The 20,999-nt window shown below is 40.0% G+C and overlaps 2 protein-coding genes and 1 non-coding gene across 6 annotated transcripts in view; 2 read left to right on the top strand and 1 right to left on the bottom strand.

The window, feature by feature from the left end:
* ABHD17B (abhydrolase domain containing 17B, depalmitoylase) overlaps positions 1-951 on the bottom strand; it is a 49,162-nt gene extending 48,211 nt beyond the window's left edge. For 2 of the 4 annotated variants that reach the window (XM_066367995.1, XM_066367996.1), the window contains exon 1: positions 129-951. The gene's annotated coding sequence lies outside the window, so the exon portion shown is untranslated. Of the gene's footprint in view, positions 1-122 lie in introns of all 4 variants that reach the window. The other 2 variants (XM_066367994.1, XM_066367993.1) reach the window with 2 other exon arrangements.
* Positions 952-1,145: 194 nt separating this feature from the next.
* C2H9orf85 (chromosome 2 C9orf85 homolog) overlaps positions 1,146-20,999 on the top strand; it is a 95,766-nt gene continuing 75,912 nt past the window's right edge. The window contains exon 1 of the mRNA XM_066368005.1: positions 1,146-1,324. Coding sequence (XP_066224102.1) covers positions 1,151-1,324 — 174 coding nt within the window. The 5' untranslated portion in view covers positions 1,146-1,150. The remainder of the gene's footprint in view (positions 1,325-20,999) is intronic.
* On the top strand, positions 19,043-19,169 carry LOC136396159 (small nucleolar RNA SNORA40). The gene has a single exon (XR_010749566.1). It is a non-coding gene; the product is annotated as a small nucleolar RNA SNORA40 (small nucleolar RNA).

The following is a 20,999-nucleotide window of genomic DNA, read 5'->3' as shown; positions in this document are numbered from 1 at the left end:
GACGCCTCCCGGTCCCCTCCCCCTGCCCGGCCGCGTCCGCTCCCTCCCGCGCTGCGGCTCCCGGCCCAGCGCCCCCTCCCCACCGCGGCCGCAGCGCCCCCAGCGCCCCCGGCCTCGCGCACCTGCACCTGAGGGGCCGCAGTCAAGGTGTCTGCCAGAAAGCGCTGGGCAAGGAGCCTCTGCCGACCCGCCGTCCGCCGCCAGCCGCGATACGAGATGCCGCCGCCGCCGCCGCCACGGGACTCTCCCGGCCTGCGGGCGGGCCGGCCAAGGAGGGACGAGGGCTGCTGTCCCGGGGGACGGGACGAGGAAAGACGGTAGCGCCCGAGAGGGCCCACTCGAGCTCCCCAGTCCCGCCTCCTCGCTCCGGCCCTGCTCCTCCACACCGGCTCGCGTTCTGCTGACTAACGGCCCCGGCGCGAGGCGCTGGAGCTGTCGCTGCCGCCGCCGGCTGCTCTCGGGCCTCAGGTCCCGAGTGGCCGTGGTCGCAACTGCCGCCGCCGCGCCGCCGCCGCCACCACCACCGCCGCCCTTTCTGGCACTGGCACTGCAGACACCACCCAGACCCAGCCAGGTCTTTCTTCTCTTTAATCCTCCTTTCTGTGCTCCTTTTCAGCCTGCCAGCCGCTGGGCTCACCCTCGTGGCGGGAGGGAGGCTGGAAGGGAACCGAGCAGAACCCGCAGAGGACTTGCTAAGCTAGGAGTTTGGTCACTGACTGGATGAAGATGCCAAAGCTGACCCGGGCTCCAGCCTGCGAGCGGCCCGGGGGAGGGACGCAGCCCAGTTTAGCCACACTCCCACCAATCACGAGCCGCTCAGCGGAGTCGGGCGCCAGGAGAGGCTGAACTGAGACGCCAGGAGGCGGGGATTGCGGAAAAGAAGGGCCAATAGAATTAAAGTTTCCCCGCCCCTCCGCCTTGATGAACTGCCACGTTCGGACCAATGGGGGAATTCTCGCTTCGAAGAAAGCGGGATGGATATGCAGGGTTTGAGAGACTGGTTGAAGAGGGAGGTTGAGTCTTGCCTGCGTGAGAGAGTCTTGAATAACTATGGGACCGAGGGTGTACTTTGACCTCCGCGCGGGGTCACGTGGGTTGAGGGGGCGGGGCGGAAAAAGTAAAGTTTCTTCCGGGTCAGTGACAAAGGCATATGCTTCTTGAGGTAGTTCCTGGCGTCTTGTTATCTTCCTTGTCCAAGTTCGTGGTGATTGTGATTTCGGCGATGAGCTCCCAGAAAGGGAACGTGGCCCGTTCCAGGCCTCAGAGGCATCAGAATACGTTTAGCTTCAAAAATGACAAGTTTGATAAGAGTGTTCAGACCAAGGTAGGAACCTGCCTCTCGCACTAAATCTGACTCCAGGAAGGAATGGTTCAGTGGAGGGAAAAGAGATAATGAGAGGAGTTGGCGAGGGCAAGTGTGGACCGTAGTTTTGGCTACAGTGCAACCCTTTCTAAAATGATGTTCCCACACCCTTTTTGTTGACCTGGATGTGTTGTCTCCTCATAAATGTATTTGGCAGTCAACATGTAACTAATTGCACAGAGAATGAATGGAACCTTCCTCAAACTAAAAAGGCAAATAGGTAAATTGAGTTGTTGAATGCTACCATTTGGATCACATACTTGCAATAGGAAAACAAGGATTATGACATGGGAATCACTAAAATTTTGTATGAAGTTTATGCAGCAGTTATGTCTTTTTGAAAAACCCCAACCCCATGTGCTTATAGGGAGAATGTGAAGGACTAAGAGCTCATAGCCCTCCTCCCAAAGCAACATAATGGGTGTATGTCTCTTTTGTAAAGGTTGTTTTGAGGATTAAATTGCTTGATTAATGTAAAAATGCTTGTTTTGCTTTTTATAAGTCATTTAATTTCCCTGAGCTTTACATTAATTTAAAATGAGAAACCTGGCGGGACTGTTGTGAAGCCAAACTAAATGATATATATAAAAGGTCTAGCTCATAATAAGTGTCCAACAACTGACTAATGCCACAACATTGAGAAATTAATGTTGAAAGCAAACTGTTTATGATAGCGTTTGGCATCATTTTGGGTAACATTTGGGATTTAGAGAGGTGGGGTGGAGGTAGAAATAAGATTAAATCTCTTCTAGTCATTTGGTACTAAAATAGTAAATATTACCTGTGGACCTGACTGGTGGTGGTGCAGTGGAGAAAGCTTTTTCTTTCCTCTTTCTGTCTTCACTACCTCTACAAATATTTAATGAGCACATTCCATGTACAAGGACCTGTGCTCAAGTGCATACAATGTTAAAAAGAGTTGAATTTGCCTTGAAGGAGCTTATAGTTTCTTGGTTCATTGGACAATAAGCAAGCAGAAAGACATATGGTTATAAATTATAATAAATTCTGATGAGAAAGACAAGAAGAGTAAAGAGGGATATTTTCAATCAGGTGCTCAGGGGACTTCTATCCCTTAGGTTCAGATTCAGAAAAAAACTGAAGCAACATTTAGGAAGACTTTCCCAAATTTGTGTCTACTGTCAATAGATAATCCTGAGTGAAAGGCTGTGCTATTCCCAGTAGATGTCTGTCTGGTTCTGTATGCTTACTGTAAGTTTTGGCACAAGCATTTAATTCTGATTGTTTTTCATCAAATGATAAAAAGCAGATTTAATCTGTATTTAGCTACAGTGTACTTTACTGTACTTCTTGTACTTATAAGTACAAGACTTCTTGAACTTGTACTTCTTGTGCTCGCAGTTCTTCACAGACTTTTTATACTTTTCATGGTCCATTTTCTTGGTGTTATGTGACAGCCATGCCATTGTGGTCTTAAATATTTTCATGAGTCTCAAGTTTAGTTACTAAGTTTTATTTTGTTTATCACTTTTATCATAAATTCCTGTGCTTTCTTTAAATTGTGAAGAAGCCTCATTTGTTCATTGGTAGAAACACCAGGTGTTTTGATATTAGAGGTACGGACAAAAAACAGCAAGAAATAGCTTGACCTGTGGTGGCACAGTGGATAAAGCATCAATCTGGAAATGCTGAGGTTGCTGGTTCAAAACCTTGGGCTTGCCTGGTCAAGGCACATATGGGAGTTGATGCTTTCTGCTCCTACTCTCCTCTCTCTCTCTCTCCCCGCTCTTTAAAAAATGAATAAAGTCTTAAAAAATTAAAAAAAAACACAAGAAATATTTTATTGAGGAAAGATCTTTAGATTGATTGTTCACCTGTCTAAGGGAGGACTAATAATGGCTTATATCTATAGCTAATTTTTGAGCCAGCTAGATGCCACTATTTAAAGCCAGAAGCATCTGACCCTGTCTTCATTCCTATGCTTTGTATCAGAAAGCTATTTGATTCAGTGGCATCTAACAGAGGAGTGATAAGAAATGCATGAATCTCTGTAACTCCTTAAAGCAGTGGTCCCCAACCTTCTTTGGGCCACGGACCGGTTTAATGTCAGAACATATTTTCACGGACTGGCCTTTAGGGTGGGATGGATAAATGTATCACGTGACTGAGACAAGCGTCAAGAGTGAGTCTTAGATGGATGTAACAGAGGGAATCTGGTCATTTTTTTTAAAATAAAACCGTTCAGACTTAAATATAAATAAAACAGAAATAATGTAAATTATTATTCTTTTTCTGTGGGCCGGTACCAAATGGCCCATGGACCAGTACCAGTCCGTGGCCCAGGGTTTGGGGACCACTGCCTTAAAGGATTGTAGTAACAGTTGACTACTTGTGCCGCTTCATTATTTTGTAGTTGTTCTGTTTGATAGTTCCCCTTCACCTTCTCTGCCAAGCAGTTTGTCAGGACTTCACTGAAATTAGATGATGGATAATGACAGATGCTTTATTAGGAAATTTATATAGGTAAAGCACCTATTCCTAAACAGACAGAAATGGTAGCTGTTTTCATATACTTGAGTATTTTCTAGAAGATAGAAGCTTATTTTGTGCCATTCCAAGTGGTCAAACTTGGACCAAAGGGTTAAACTAACAGGTAGGTTTTAGTTTAATATAAGGGCGTTGTCTAATAGTGAGGAGTGTGCAGTAGGACTTTTAAACTTCTCCTTCACTGGGGTTATTTGAAAGAGGCCTCTGTTACCTCTTGGGATTTAGAGAGGTTGGGTGGAGGTAGAACTAGGATTAAATCTCTTCTAGTCATTTGGTACTAAAATAGTAAATATTACCTTGTGGACCTGACTGGTGGTCCACAACTGGTGCAGTGGATAAAGCATCAACCCGAATGCTTAGGCCTCTGGCTTGAGACCCCAACGTCCCTGCTCTGAGCTCGGGCTCATCAGTGTGGGGTTGCTGGCTTGAGCAAGGGGACACTGGCTGGTCAAGGCACATAGGAGAAGCTCAATGTACAACTAACGTGGAAGCATCTACGAGTTGATGCTTTTCATCCTCACTATCCATTCCTCTCTCTCTCTCTCTCTCAAAAAACAAAAGACAGTTTTGTGGATCTCATTGAAAAGGCAGTGCTGTGTAATGAGAACACTGGACTAAGAAAAAAAGAGCCCCAGTTCTGTTACTTATTTTGCTGTGTGATGTTAGGTAGTTTACCTGTAGCTTTCAATCTACAATACGAGATTAATACTATCTCTTGCCTTACTTTTCTCTCAAGATTGCTATGAGGATTATTACAAAAATATTTTAAAGAAATAGTCATATCAATATGAACTAAGCATAAAGCAAATAATATAATTTATGTGGGCTAGCAGTTACTTAAAACCTAAAAAATTAATTTTAAAAAATGCATACTTGTTGAAGAATATTGAAATAATAGAGAAATGAATAAAGCATAAAGTGTAAGTACCGTTTCCCAGCTCTATTACTACTCTTCAGTATGGTGACTGTTAATTTGATTATGTATGTTTTTTTGACATCTGTGCATGATATAGTATATATAGGGGTGGGCAAAGTAGGTTTACAGTTATTTGTATGGAAAATAATACAATAATTAATAATATAGGAGTAAACTTATTTTGCATACTCACAACTGTAAGCCTACTTTACCCACCCCTGTGTGTAATAAATTTTTTTTCTTTCTCATTTGGTAAAGTGGGTATGTCAAAACATAGAAATTAAGCTCATTTTTCTTAATGGCTATATAATATTCTACAAGTGTGGAGTAACTTATTTACTTTTCTGTTAATAAAGATTTTCACTGTAACAAATAAAGCTGCAGTGAAATTCTTGTATTCACTGCATATTTGTTCCATATCTCTTATCAAACATTGTGCATCTAATTAGGGACATAGGATTGAAATAATATACAGTTGTGGCTTTAATTGAAGCTTACAGTTTGGTGGGCAAAATAATAGGCATTAATCAAATAATCTTTCAAGTATGTTAATACCAATGGTAGAAAGGGCTGTGAAGGGAAAGTAAGGGAACCTTGAGAGTATTTAACAGGAACACTTGGTTAAGTGTGGAGGGTTAAAAAGGCCTTCCTGAGATCTGAAGGATGGAGAGCATTTAACTAAATAGAATGGGAAGAGCATATGTCATCTCTGAAGGACCATCTCTAAAGGACACTATTTATTCGTTATGTGTAGTCAGCATTGCTTTTACTAGCAGTCCTAAAATGTTAGAGCCCCAAGAATTGCATGATCTTGATAGAGCAGGAGTCAATTTTTTGGTCAAATTACTTTGGAAATACTATATACTAGATTTCATATTTATTAAATTAAGGATTTGATTTATTGATTTTTAGATAGAGGAGAGAGAGAGAAAGATGGGGGAGGAGTAGGAAACATTTACTCGTAGTTGGAACTAATTTTGGGGGCACATGCAGTTTTGGAAAACTCTTGTCTTTACGTTGAAATGGAAAAGGAAAAGGAAAGTCTGAGGCTTCACACTCTAGTTTTGGAACTAAAGTTTTGTTAATAATAGCTAATATTGGGAAATTAGAACTTAGAGGTAAATGATGTCCCCAAAGTTACGTAACTAGTACTTGGCTATCCATTGCTTAGGCGAGGTCTATGCTAGGAGACCTCAAATGACAAGTCAAAAAAGTCCTCTTTTCTGTACGTGTTTAGTTGTCTTTTTTTTTAAATATAATGTTTATTTATTGCGCTTAGAGAGAGGAAGGGAGAGAGGGAGAGACAGCAATCAGTCTGCTCCTGTGTGTGCCCTGACCAGGATCGACTGGCAACCTCTGCGCTTCTGGATGATACTCCAGCCAACTGAGCTATCCAATAAAGGCAGTTGTCATTTTTTGTGTGTTTGACAGAGACAAAGAGAGACAGAAAGAGGGACAAATAGGGACAGACAGGCAGGAAGGAGAGAGATGAGAACCATCAATTCTTTGTTGCAGCACCTTAGTTGTTCATTGATTGCTTTCTCATATGTGCGTTGACCAGGGGGCTACAGCAGAGCAAGTGATCCCTTGCTCATGCCAGCATCCTTGGGCTTCAAGCCAGTGCCCTTTGGCCTTAAGCCAGTGATCCTGGGGTCATGTCTATGATCCCACGCTCAAGCCAGTAACCCCATGCTCAAGCTGGTGAGCTCATGCTCAAGCTGGATGAACCCGTGCTCAAGCCGGCAACCTCGGGGTTTTGAACCTGGGTCCTCTGCATCCCAGGCTGACACTCTATCCCAGTGGTTCTCAACCTGTGGGTCGTGACCCCGCGCGACCCACAGGTTGAGAACCACTGCTCTATCTACTGTGCCACCACCTGGTCAGGCTCATTTTTTTTTTTAATACTTTATTTCTGTGCATTATAGAAACAATGTGACACCAATTGGATTTATGTTAAATGTACGCTGTCCCCAGTTGCCTTATTTAATTCAACGTACTTTTCCCAATTGAAAGAGGGACGTAATTTCTGATGTACTGGGCCTTATGATATACTTAAGAGTATTACTCCCAATAAAAGTCACTGTTGTGAATATTATGAAGTATTGCATTCACTATTATTTACCTCTTAGGTTCTTTCCTCCCTTTCACCCAAAATAATTGCATCCATGCTTGGTGTATTCCATATACAGTATCTATATTTTCAGAGTGCTTTCACCTGAAGCCAGTAAATCAGTTTTGGATGCTTCTTAATGTTAAGGCTTACTACAATATCATTGTTTTTTCTACTTCAATTATATATTTTAGACATTTAATATACAGTGAATGACAACTGAAACTAATTTATCTTGATTTGCTCTGTGTTGAGGAATAGTACTATACTCACTGTTGGGTTATGAAATTTTATAATTAACGTTTATTTCTACATAAAGTTAAATACTACATTGTTAGAAATGGAGTATTCTCAGAATTTTTTATCTAGATAAGTGAGTTCACCAGAGAGCGAGAAAGTCATAATTTATATTAATTCTCTCCAGAATGATTTATTTTCCATTTAGAGAAACAGTTGTAGGGAGTGGTGCAGTTGGACGAAGAACCACAGGGCTGAGAGTTGCCAGCTGCTGTGGCATTTGTTTTTTACGCCCTAGGACTCTTTCACACCTGCATAAGTGTTATTGTGAGGTCACCAGCAAGTGTATAGAGAATCCTACTGTCCTCAGAACAACCCTGCTGCCAACTAACTTGATCCTCAATTGTCCTTGCTCTTTTTCTCACCATTGGTTTTTGTGAAAGGAAGAAATGAAATAAGGGGATAAAGAAAGAGCTAACATGCCTAAGATTCCTTTCTGCGATTTTCCTTATCTCTCCAGGCCAACAAGCACTTAATGTATTAAATAAATTAAGTAAACATTTCTTTTCTGAACTTGTCTGATGTGTGCACGGCCTTCTATGTGAAAGTGATTATCACTAGGATTTCTTAGTTGCTAACTAAAGCGGAAAAAGAGTTACTGGAAAAATACTGAACTGCTCTTATGAAGCTTATAAAATGTGTTTATTTTGGTTTGGTTATTTTTCTTTAGTGTCCAAGATTCCCAGCTTGGCCATCACTACTGGGAAATTTTATTCTCATTTGTCTTTGCGCATATCCAACTTGATGTACTCTTCCAACCTTTCAGTGCCTCCACCCTATTTCTTTCTTCCCCTTTATAGAAAATCTCCTAGTTCTCTACTTCTTTACCTCCCATTTTTTTCTGTTGCTATCCAAATAATTTTTTTTTAATACTTGATTTTAGAGAGAGAGAGGGAAGGGGAGAAAGAGACAGAAACATCATTCCTGTATGTGCCCTGACCGGAGACCGAACCTGCAACCTCCACATTTCGGAATAACGCTTTGACCAAACAAGCTATCCAGGCAGGGCACCAAGTAGTTGTACCTGTCATTTCATCAAAACCACTCTTGTCAATGTTATTGATCTCTGTTTCCAAATCCTTGGTTAATAATGCTCAGTCCTCATCCCACTCTGTTTGCTCAGCAGCATTTGTCTCTCAGCCATCCTTCTGAAATCATTTCTTTCAGCTCAGTCCTTGGTTTTAAGTACCATCTTTACACTAATACCTTTGAGCAGTGGTGGGGTTCAAATAATTTAACAACCGGTTCTCTGCCCTACTGACCGTTTTAAGTATTAAAAAATATACTGAAAGGTGGTTTTTTATTTCATGCGCTTAATACTTAAATAGGAACAATAAAAGAGATACACAAAACTAGATTTTGTTATGAGTTTTAAAATATTAATGAAAAGACATTAAATAATACCTGACAAAAAAATAAGTGTTATTTAACATATTTCCATATTGCTTCTTTTATTTATTTATTTGTTTAATTTTTTATTATTTATTTATTTTTTTACAGAGACAGAGAGTGAGTCAGAGAGAGGGATAGACAGACAGGAACGGAGAGAGATGAGAAGCATCAATCATTAGTTTTTCATTGCGCATTGCAACACCTTAGTTGTTCATTGATTGCTTTCTCAGATGGGCCTTGACCACGGGCCTTCAGCAGACTGAGTAACCCCTTGCTGGAGCCAGCAATTTTGGGTTCAAGCTGGTGGGCTTTTTGCTCAAACCAGATGAGCCTGCGCTCAAGCCGGTGACCTCGGGGTCTCGAACCCGGGTCCTCTGCATCCCAGTCTGACGCTCTATCCACTGCGCCACCGCCTGGTCAGGCCATATTGCTTCTTGATTGGCATCCTCACCTGTAGTTTTCTGTGCTTTTATCTGAGCATCATGGGCTGTGTGATTTATCCTTTACCATCCTTCACTGTAGGAATTGGATCCCATCCCTTAGAGGTAGGCTGATTAGACTGCTAGTCTCTGTGTTTGATATATTAGAAGCAGTTAGGTGATTTCTCTTCTCTGAACATATTATGTTAATCTTTGAGAAACCTCTTTCCACTTCTGCTGAACTTAGAGCAATTGTTCTGACAGTATTTTTTAGCTCTTTAAACACTTTCAGGAATTGCACAGTTTGTTTTCCATGAAATCTCAATAATAATATCAATTTGGTAATTAAAAACGTCATTAAATACGAGCAATTGTTCTTCAGCTGCTTTCCATGGAACTAGTACTTCTTCAGTATTCTAGTAATCTGGCTCTAAAAAAATCGAGAAATTATAATTTATATCTATCTTAAAATTGGCTACAGCTTGCTTTTATATGTTCACAGTCCATTAGTTGCTTTTTCAAATTTCTTACGATGTTTTCTTAGTCTTTCCCGAGAAAGCCCGACAGATCAATGATTTTCTACAAATTTTATATTTTTGAAGGTTTCTGAAGTACTTAATTCACCAACTTCTTTTTAATATGAACCCTTTTCCTTTCCAAGCATTTGAAATGCTTTACTAGATCTTATCATGAATTTTTTTAGCCTTTATTGTATCTATATATATCTCTTGCTTGCAATGCATTTGAAAGAAGAGAAATTTTATTTAAAATATCAATCATCATTGCCAAATCAGTTAAAAAAGATACAATTTCAAGATGGGCAGCTGTGCCTAAGTACTTTTTATTATTATTATTAAATGAGAGGAGGGGAGGTAGAGACAAAACTCCTGCATGTGCCCTGACTGGGATTGTCCCGCCTACCAGGTGATACTCTGCCCATCTGAAGCTTTGCTCTATTGCTCAGCAATAGATATTTTTTGTGCCTGAGGCTGAAGCAATGGAGCCATCCACAGCACCTGGGCCAACTCGCTTCAATTGAGCCATGGTTGAGGAAGAGAGAGAAGCAGATGGCTGCTTCTCCTATGTGCCCTGACCGGAAGTTGAAACAGGGACATCCACATGCTGAACTGACGCTCTCCCACTGAGCCAATTGGCCAGAACCTCAGTACTTTTTCTGTGTGTGTGTGTGTGTGTGTGTGTGTGTGTACACATTTAGTTTTATTGTAACAAAGCAACTTATACACTTTGAACGTTTGAAACTGAGCATCTTGCCTGACCAGGTGGTGGCGCAGTGGATAGAGCGTCGGACTGGGATGCAGAGGACCCAGGTTCGAGACCCCAAGGTCGCCAGCTTGAGTGTGGGTTCATCTGGTTTGAGCAGGAGCTTACCAGCTTGGACCCAAAGTTGCTGGCTCAAGCAAGGGGTTGCTCGGTCTGCTGAAGGTCCGCGGTCAAGGCACATATGAGAAAGCAATCACTGAACAACTAAGGTGTCGCAACGAAAAATTGATGATTGATGCTTCTCATCTCTCTCCATTCCTATCTGTCTATCACTCTCTCTGACTCACTCTCTGTCTCTGTAAATAAAAAAAAAAAAAAAAAAAAATTAAAAAACAAAAAAAAAGAAACTGGCCTGACCTGTGGTGGCACAGTGGATAAAGCGTCGACCTGGACTGCTGAGGTCGCCGGTTCGAAACCCTGGGCTTGCCCGGTCAAGGCACATATGCGAGTTGATGCTTTCTGCTCCTCCCCCACTTCTCTCTCTCTCTCCCTCTCTCTCTCCCTCTCTCTCTCTCCCTCCCATCTAAACTGAATAAATAAATAATTAAAAACAAACAAACAAACAAAAAAACTGATCATCTTTCCTTTCCAGTGAAACAAAACGAAAATTTAAAAATAAACAGGAACAAATTTACAATAGAGCAATGTCAATTCTGAATAAGATCCCACAGGTTCTGCTGATTCTCAGGGCCTAAATACTTTTTCTTTGAATAAAAATAGTGATGTGGCACTGGATAAGCATGTCACACAGCTAGTGTTGAGCTTAAACTACAGGCAGCCCATCTTGGTCCCAAAACTCGACTAATCTTTATAATTTCAATTCCAAGTGTTTCGGATATATTGGTAAGTTCAATTTGGTTCTTATTAAATTGATGAAAAATAGTATATATCTTATCAATAACTATTTTTAAATGATTTACTTGCTTTATTTCCTTTATCAAATCATCTAAAACAAGATGGAGGTGATGGTTTAAACAGTGCCATGTTATTATGTTTGGAAACTCTTTTGCTATCCTGGTACTCACTCCAGATTTTTTCCCAAGCACAACACTGGCACAATCAGAGAAAGATCCTATTAAATTTTTTTCTAGGTATAGTTCTTAGTAAGCCCAACATTATTTAAATTTTCCATAACTGAAGAACATATTGTCTCTGCATCTTGTTTTTCCAGTTCAACTAGCTCAATGAAAATTGTTGGTATGTAACTGAATCCTCAACTTTTAAGAAAAGTGTAATAACTGGTTTGCAAGATATCATTGAAGCTTTGTCAATAAGACACTTTCAGATTATTTTCAATAATTTTAGTAAATATATTTTTAAATTTCCTTTGCAGTGAAATCAATTACTTTCACAATTTTACTTGAATGTAGTCATATTCCCATATCTAATCAATTTTTAATTTGTACTTCTAGCCTATCTTCTACGTCTAAAAATGGTTTACATTCTTTTGCCAGGTTGTAAACTGTATTAAATACTCTACAATTAGTACTTAAATATGATATTTTTTATTCATTGTATCTGTTACTTTTGCTATTGAATCCTGCTCATATTTTTAAAGTTCTCTTTACAAATATTATGAGCTTTTGATGAAAAATGTTCTTTCATTTCTTTCCTTAGAGAAGCTTGTTGTACCTCTCTATTTTGCCCTGATGCCTCAATCTGAAAACATTTCCATTCTTTTGACACATGAACACTTTTCTCTTTTATGAAGTTATCTTTTGCATAATACTCCCAACCTAACTTTTTGTTAGAAATTACTAGTCCTTCATATATTTCTTTAAAATTGTTATGTTGTTGCACTGTCTAGCATTCAGGAAGACCATACAGTATTCAATTTTGGAGTTGCTTCTGTTTTTGTCTCCCTCCCTCCCTCCCTTCCTTCTTTCTTTCTTTTTATTTTATTCAGTGAGAGGAGAGAAGGCAGAGACAGACTCCCACATGAGCCCCCACTGGGATCCACCCTGAAAGCCCATTAGGGGGCGATGCTTTGCCCATCTGGGGCCCTTGCTCTGTTGCAATGGGAGCCATTTTTTTAGCACCTCAGATGGAGGCTATGGAGCCATCCTCATTGCCCAGGGGCCAACTTGCTTTAATCAAACCTTGGCTGCAGGAGGGGAAGAGAAGAGAGTGAGAGAGTGTGAGAGAGAGAGAGAGAGAGAGAGAGAGAGAGAGAGAAGTGAAGGGTGGGGTGGAGAAGCAGATGGGCACGTCTCCTGCGTGTCCTGACTGGGAGTCGAACCTAGATATCTACGCTCTACCACTGAGTCAACAGGCCAGGGCAAGTTGTTATCGTTTTTTATTTCAATAATTGATGTGCTGCTTTCTTCAAGTTGGAGTAGTTGTGCTTTTAACTGTTTTGTTCTATCCAAGGCCAATTCTGATATAACAGATTCCTATTTTGGTTACTTATTGAAAAAAATCTGTCAAACTCGGTTGATTTTTCATCCTTTAAGGGCTACTGCACAAAAAATTTTAAATGTTTTATTTTAATATAATAATTTTTATTACTAGACATTAATTCTCTTTATCAAAGATGATAAGATATTGTACAAAATATTATTGAAAAGTGAGTGCATCAATAACCAAGCAAAGACATGTAATAAAGAATGCAAAGTTTTATAACATATTACTGCAATCAGCAGAGGAAATTATAGAATCAAGAGTAGGGAATAATTAGAAATGAAAGAAAAAGGAAAAATTGTAAAGGATAAGCCAATAGCTGGGACAAGACAAAAATATCACAAAAATAAGGTGGTATTGCTCAAGTAGAAAAAAATATCATGATTCAAACAATATATATAAACTACATCAGTATCAGTATTTAGAAATAAGGTATTTCAAGAATAAAGGACAACTATATAAGGCAGTGGTAGTCAACCTGGTCCCTACTGCCCACTAGTAGGCGTTCCAGCTTTCATGGTGGGCGGTAGTGGAGCAACCAAAGTATAAATAAAAAGATAGATTTAACTATAGTAAGTTGTTTTATAAAGATTTGTTCTGCCAAACTTAGCAAATATCCGACATAAAGTACTTGGTAAGTAATTATTATTATATGCTTTAACTTTCTGTAACTCTGCTTTATAAATTTTATAAAGTTACTTTCCTACTTTATAAATCACCATTACTGTGGAACCAGTGGGTGGTTAGAAAATTTTACTACTTACAGAGATACAAAAGTGGGCGGTAGGGGCCCTGGCCGGTTGGCTCAGTGGTAGAGTGTCGGCCTGGCGTGTGGGGGTCCCGGGTTCGATTCCCGGCCAGGGCACACAAGAGAAGCACCCATCTGCTTCTCCACCCCTCCCCCTCTCCTTCCTCTCTGTCTCTCTCTTCCCCTCCCGCAGCCAAGGCTCCATTGGAGCAAAGTTGGCCTGGTCACTGAGGATGGCTCTGTGGCCTCTGCCTCAGGTGCTAGAATGGTTCTGGTTGCAGCAGAGCGACGCCCCAGATGGGCAGAGCATCGCCCCCTGGTGGGCGTGCCGGGTGGATCCCGGTCGGGCGCATTCGGGAGTCTGTCTGACTGCCTCCCCATTTCCAACTTCAGAAAAATACAAAAGAAAAAAAAAAAAGTGGGCGGTAGGTATAAAAAGGTTGACTACCCCTGATATGATATAAGGGCACAAAAAATTTTTTTTTCCAGAGCATGGAAAAAAATAGAAAAATATAAAGTACCAACAATGGAAGTTACATGGCAACACATACATTGAATCACAGTAGGAATTAAATTTAAATATAGGCAATAAAAGTACAAATTATTAAGACATTACATAGATAATAGCAAAGTAATAACAAATATTATAAAAGCTGCATAATGAAAAATTATATTTTCAGTTCATTATATTCTCTCATCCTCTTTATGGCACTAAAATAAGCATAGTTTCTTCTACAAAAACATTAAAAATCTTGCTTTCTGTTGTGACTTTAGGAGCATTGAAACACAGGGTCAAAGAGAGCAGGACACTCAACAAGATGATTACAAAGTGTATATGAAATTTAAGTCAATGACCCTCCTCCTGTACAGTAATGTTGTTAGGTTAAGTGCTTCCATAACATCATCATAACGTACATCATAAGTAACATGGCCACATTTATAGGATACTGATTTTAAGAACTTTTGTTGTACTCTTTCGATGCTATTTTGTAGATTTTTGTAATATGGGTTTCAAAATTTGTTAAATTCCAAGGTAATTGAACCAAAGTATAATACAAGATTCTTAGCACATTAATGTTACAAAAATCCTTTGTGAAGTGATAACCAAAACCTAACATTTTGGTGCTTTTGTTAACAATGCCTTGAATGTGCAGTGCATCTTCAGGACATTTCATCTCGACCTTTATGGGACGTGTTTTGTTTGCAGCTAGTTTACCCAGTCTATGACCTGTAATCTCAGGTACATCGACCGAATTGATCTTAGAAAGCAAAGATTTTACTTGTTCAGTGTCCTCTGTTTGATGTAGTGATTTCTGAAAATTAAAAATTATTACATTGCTTGCTCTAAGATGTCTGTCTTCAAACTCTCAGGAGAACATTTTGTCCACATGTGATCATATCATAAACTTTTATAAACAAAGCACTGTGCTTATAGTGCTGATAACATCAGTCAGAACATACATTTTCTTCATTTTATCAATACTAAATGAAAATTTCTAGGCTAAATTCATAAATGGCATAGGCTATACAGATTAAATATAATTGAATAATGTGTACGACAAACCTGGCTGTCACAGGATAGTTATGAGTATTCTTCGATGGCTTCTAAAATGGGCAATAACATAACCCTTGAAATCTATATTTCATTGTGTCCTAGCCTTCTATTGGTTCCACCGTTTGGGGAACACCAACACACTCCTAATATCTCGGGGGAATTTTGGGCATAACACAGAGCTGAAAGAAATGATAGGTTGTCACCCTTGGATATTTGACACTTTTTCTCTTTACATTATATGTTTGTTTACTGACGTAACAAACACAAGGAAATTAAAATGTAGTATTTCATCAGAGGTATAATGAGTTTTATTAAATGAATAAATAAACATTACAAGCATAGCTCTGTCTAGTTTTTTTTCACCTATGGATGGAATGAACATTACTACGGGAGCTTAGAATACGCTGTTGTGCAGCTGAACTTAAAAAAGAGAAGCCTATAATATAGTTTGAAGTTAGGTATTGTAATGCCCCCAGCTTCATTCTTTTTCCTAAGGATTGCTTTGGCTATTCAGGTTTTTTATAGTTTCATATAAATCTGATGATTTTTTGTTCCATTTCTGTAAAAAATGTCATAGGAATTTTGATGGGAATTGCATTAAATTTATAAATTGCTTTGGATAATATGGCCATCTTGATTATATTTATTCTTTTTATCCAAGAACAAGGAATATTTTCCCATCTCATTGTATCTTTTTCGATTTCCCTTAACAATGCTTTGTAGTTTTCGTTATATAGGTTCTTTACAGTCTTTGTTATGTTTATTCCTAGGTATTTTATTTTTTTTTGTTGCAATCGTGAAGGGGATTATTTTTTTGAGTTCGTTTTCTAATATTTCATTGTTGGCATATAGAAAGGCTGTGGACTTTTGTATATTAATTTTGTATCCTGTGACCTTACTGTATTGGTTTATTGTTTCTAGTAATCTTTTTGTGGAGTCTTTGGGGTTTTCGATGTATAGGATCATATCATCTGCAAAAAATGATACCTTTACTTCTTCTTTTCCGATATGGATGCCTTTTATTTCTTTCTCTTGTCTGATTGCTCTGGCCAGAACTTCTAGTACCACGTTAAATAAGAGTGGAGAGAGTGGACAACCTGTCTTGTTTCTGATTTAAGGTGGAAAGTCCTCAGTTTTATGCCATTTAATATGATGTTGGCTGATGGTTTATCATATATGGCCTCTATCATGTTGAGATATTTTCTTTCTATACCCATTTTGTTGAGTGTCTTAAACATAAAGTTGTGTTGTATTTTATCGAATGCCTTTTCTGCATCTATTGATAAGATCATGTGGTTTTTGTTCTTTGTTTTATTGATATGGTGTATTACGTTAACCGTTTTATGTATGTTGAACCATCCTTGAGATTCTGGGATGAATCCCACTTGATCATGATGTATTATTTTTTAAATATGTTGTTGTATTTGATTTGCCAGTATTTTGTTTAGTATTTTAGCATCTGTATTCATTAGAGATATTGGTCTGTAGTTTTCTTTTTTTGTGCTGTCTTTGCCAGGTTTTGGTGTGAGGTATATATGACCCAGCAATCCCTCTACCGGGTATATACCCCCAAAACTCAGAAACAGGGATACGTAAAGACACATGTAGCCCCATGTTCATTGCAGCATTGTTCACAGTGGCCAAGACATGGAAACAACCAAAAAGCCCTTCAATAGAAGACTGGATAAAGAAAATGTGGCACATATACACTATGGAATACTACTCAGCCATAGAAATGATGAGATAAGATCATTTACAACAACATGGTGGGATCTTGATAACATTATACAGAGTGAAATAAGTATATCAGAAAAAACCAAGAACTACATGATTCCATACATTGGTGTGACATAAAAATGAGACTAAGAGACATGGACAAGAGTGTGGTGGTTACCAGGGGTGGGGGGGGGAGGAGGGGGCGTGGGAGAGAAGGGGGGAGGGGGAGGGGGAGGGGCACAAAGAAAACTAGATAGAGGGTGACGGAGGACAATCTGACTTTGGGTGATGGGTGTGCAACATAACTGAATGACAAGATAACCTGGACATGTTTTCTTTGAATATATGTACCCTGATTTATTGATGTCACCCCATTAACATTAATAAAAATTTATTTATTAAAAAAAAAAAGAGCCTGACCTGTGGTGTCACAGTGGATAAAGTGTTGGCCTGTAATACTGAGGTCGCCAATTCAAAACCTTGGGCTCACCCAGTCAAGGCACATATGAGAAGCAACTATTATGAGTGAATTGATGATTCCTGCTTGTATCCCCTTTTTTTTCTCTGCCTCTCAAATCAATAATAAATAAATCTAAAAAATAAAAAAAAGTAAGGAATGTAAATTTATGATTTCTACATTGAGCGGCTGCCCAGGTGCCCACCTTAGAGAGAATCCTGATTATAAATGCCATTTTAACAACCAGTTCCCCAAACTCAACAAAAAATTTGTTATCAGTTCTGCTGAATCGGCTGAATCCCACCACTGCCTTTGAGATCTGTAACTCAAGGCTACCTCGCTTCTGAACTGCAGTTAACTACCTACTTGACATCATTCTTGAGTATCCAAAAGGCATCTTAATACTGGCCTGTGGTGGCGCAGTGGCTAGAGAGTCGAACTGGAACGTTGAGGTTGCTGGTTCGAAACCCTGGGCTTGCCCGTCAAGGCACGTATAAGCAACCAATGAACAACTAAAGTGAAGCAACTATGAATTGATACTTCTCGCTGCCCCTCACCGCCATGTCTGGAAAAATCAATACATAAAATTAAAAAAAAAGAAAGCTATTCACAACCTATAATTTTTTTAGAGCATCTTAAGCTTAACATGGCAAAGAAAGAACTCTTCATTTTTCTCTCACAAACCTTTCCTCTAGTGTTCTCCAGCTCTAACCAACTACACCATTTACCCAGTTTCTCAAAGTGAAAATATAAGAATCTCCCTTGATTCTTGGCCTTTTCTCACATTCTGTGTTTTATCAAAATAGAAGTTGTTATTTTAACTTTCATAACTTCATTACTTTTTGTCATATTGTTTGTCTTATTTATAGCCCATCATAGAATATAACTTCTGTGAAGGCAAAGATTTTCTTTACATTCTCAAAACCTAGATAAGTAGTTAGTACATAGGAGCTTTATATAAGTAGTTGGTGATTCAGTAAAGTAAATAAATAATTATAACATGTCACAAAGGTCAGTACAACAATAATTCAGAAATAAAGGCACTGAGGGAATAATTGATATAGTATTATCCTCAAGGAGACAGTACAGTTTGGGGATGAAAGGATTAAGGAGAAGTTGAACGGAATCAGATGAATGGGATAAAGTGCTGATGAGTTTGTAGGTTGTGGGTCAGGAAGTTAAAGGAGTTTAATTTGAAAACAAAACAAAATGAAAAGAATAAGGTATAATTGTTGCACTGGGGAATCTTTTGAAACTGAGTCTTTTCTTTTATTCATTTCTGAGGGAAAATTTTGTGACACATTGTAGTCTCCTCAGTAGTATTTGAACGAATGTATAAAAGTTATTTTATAAAAGAAAGAGAAAAGAGCCTTGGCCAGATAACTCAGTTGGTTAGAGCAGTGGTCCCCAACTCCCAGGCCGCGAATCGGTACTGGTCCACAGAGAAAGAATAAATAACTTACATTATTTCCGTTTATTTATATTTAAGTCTGAATGATGTTTTATTTTTAAAAAATGACCAGATTCCCTCTGTTACATCGTCTAAAACTCACTCTTGACGCTTGCCTCGGTCACGTGATACATTTATCCGTCCCACCCTAAAGTCGGATCCGTGAAAATATTTTCTGACGTTAAACCGGTCCGTGGCCCAAAAAAGTTTGGGGACCACTGGGTTAGAGCATCATCCAGAAGTGCAGAGGTTGCTGGTCCGATCACTGGTCAGGGCACAGGCAGGAGTATATTCATGATTCTGTCTCTCCCTTCCTCTCTCTCTCTAAAATCAATCAATCAATAAAAAATTTTTTTAAAAAGAGAAAAGGTCAGAAAAGGCTAAAAGTCTGAAGGTTTTTTCCAAAACAAGATTATAAATAGTTATTTATAGCACCTGTGTTTGTCTTTGTTTGATTTGTGGGCAAAGACTACACACAGGTGCAAAAAATAAATCCTCTTTTGCAACCCAGAACTCATGGTGCAGTATGAGTTTTGATACATATAAGAAGGAACATGATACAAAAAAAACAAAAAACAAAAAAAAATAGTTATTTATGCTTATTTCCAAAATGAACATATTACCTTATATGATGGCAAAAGCATTAGACTGAAAGCTTCTCTTAGGTAATAGGCTCTCTGGTTAGAAGGGTGTGGTTGACTAAAACCTTTCTGCCAAAAAGGATAGCAGAATGGATTGCTTTTAAGCTGTGAATTAAATTTCCAGTATTGTCATTTTAGGTCATTATTCTTATAAGTAGGTGTAGTCTGTTTTATTTTGGTTTTGGTAAAGTTTCTCTGAAGAATAAAAATATTTTGAAGTGTATGCATTAGATAGGAAAATTCCTTGTTAGTTGTCAGATTTCAGATGTTTTTGGATTTTTGGCTAAAGGTATCAAGCTCTTGTTTAAGACCGTGGTAATATGGTATGGTAGAAAAACATTGATCTTGGAATCAAAATTTTTAGGTCAAATTCTCTGCTATTTACCGGACATATGATCTTCAACAAATTTCTTAACCTGTCAGGGCCTTAGTGGGTTTAGCTGTATTGTTAAGAGTTAAGTAAGGTTCATGAAAATGCTTACACGGTATCTGGTATTAAGTAGTCTGTAAATGCTAGTTCGTTCCTTTATCCTTTTTTTTTAATGTTATGTGAGCCTGACCTGTGGTGGTGCAGTGGATAAAGCGTTGACCTTGAATGCTGAGGTCGCCGGTTGAAAATCCTGGCCTTCCCTGATCAAGGCGCTTATGGGAGTTGATACTTCCTGCTCTGCTCCCTTCCGCCCCCCACACTCTTCTCTCTAAAATGAATAAATTTAAAAAAATCTTAAGTGAGCCCTGGCCGGTTGGCTCAGCGGTAGAGCGTCGGCCTGGCGTGCGGGGGACCCGGGTTCGATTCCTGGCTAGGGCACATAGGAGAAGCGCCCATTTGCTTCTCCACCCCCCCCTCCCTCCTCTCTGTCTCTCTCTTTCCCTCCCGCAGCCAAGGCTCCATTGGAGCAAAGGTGGCCCTGGCGCTGGGGATGGCTCCTTGGCCTCTGCCCCAGGCGCTAGAGCGGCTCTGGTCACGGCAGAGCGACACCCCGGAGGGGCAGAGCATCGCCCCCTGGTTGGCAGAGCATCGCCCCTGGTGGGTGTGCTGGGTGGATCCCGGTCGGGCGCATGCGGGAGTCTGTCTGACTGTCTCTCCCCGTTTCCAGCTTCAGAAAAATACAAAAAAAAAAAAAAAATCTTAAGTGAGAGGAGAGGAGATAGATAGACTTCTGCATGCACCCCGACCGTGATCCACCTGGCAACCCATGTCTGGGGCTGATGCTCTGCCCATTTGGGGCCGATGTCTGCAACTGAGCTACTTTTAGTTCCTGAGGTGGAGGCTCCATGAAGCCAACCTCTGTGCCCCAGGCCAATGCATTCGAACCAATCAAACTATGGCTGTGGGAAGGGAAGAGAGAGAGAGAGTGAGAGAAGGGGGGGGGGGGAAGAGAAGCAGATGGTTGCCTCTCCTGTGTGTCCTGACCGGTAATTGAACCCTGGACTTCCACATGCCAGGTTGACGCTCTACCACTGAGCCAATCAGCCAAGGCCTATTCCTTCATCTTTTTTTTTTTTTTTTTTTCCATTTTTCAGAAGCTGGAAACAGGGAGAGACAGTCAGACAGACTCCCGCATGCGCCCGACCGGGATCCACCCGGCACGCCCACCAGGGGCGACGCTCTGCCCACCAGGGGGCGATGCTCTGCCCATCCTGGGCGTCGCCATATTGCGACCAGAGCCACTCTAGCGCCTGAGGCAGAGGCCACAGAGCCATCCCCAGCGCCCGGGCCATCTTTGCTCCAATGGAGCCTCGGCT

Source organism: Saccopteryx leptura, chromosome 2, assembly GCF_036850995.1.
Source record: "Saccopteryx leptura isolate mSacLep1 chromosome 2, mSacLep1_pri_phased_curated, whole genome shotgun sequence".
In the NCBI taxonomy this organism is placed as follows: domain Eukaryota; kingdom Metazoa; phylum Chordata; class Mammalia; order Chiroptera; family Emballonuridae; genus Saccopteryx; species Saccopteryx leptura.
Note: the sequence above shows the minus strand (reverse complement) of the source record. Positions and strands in the feature narration are given on the sequence as shown.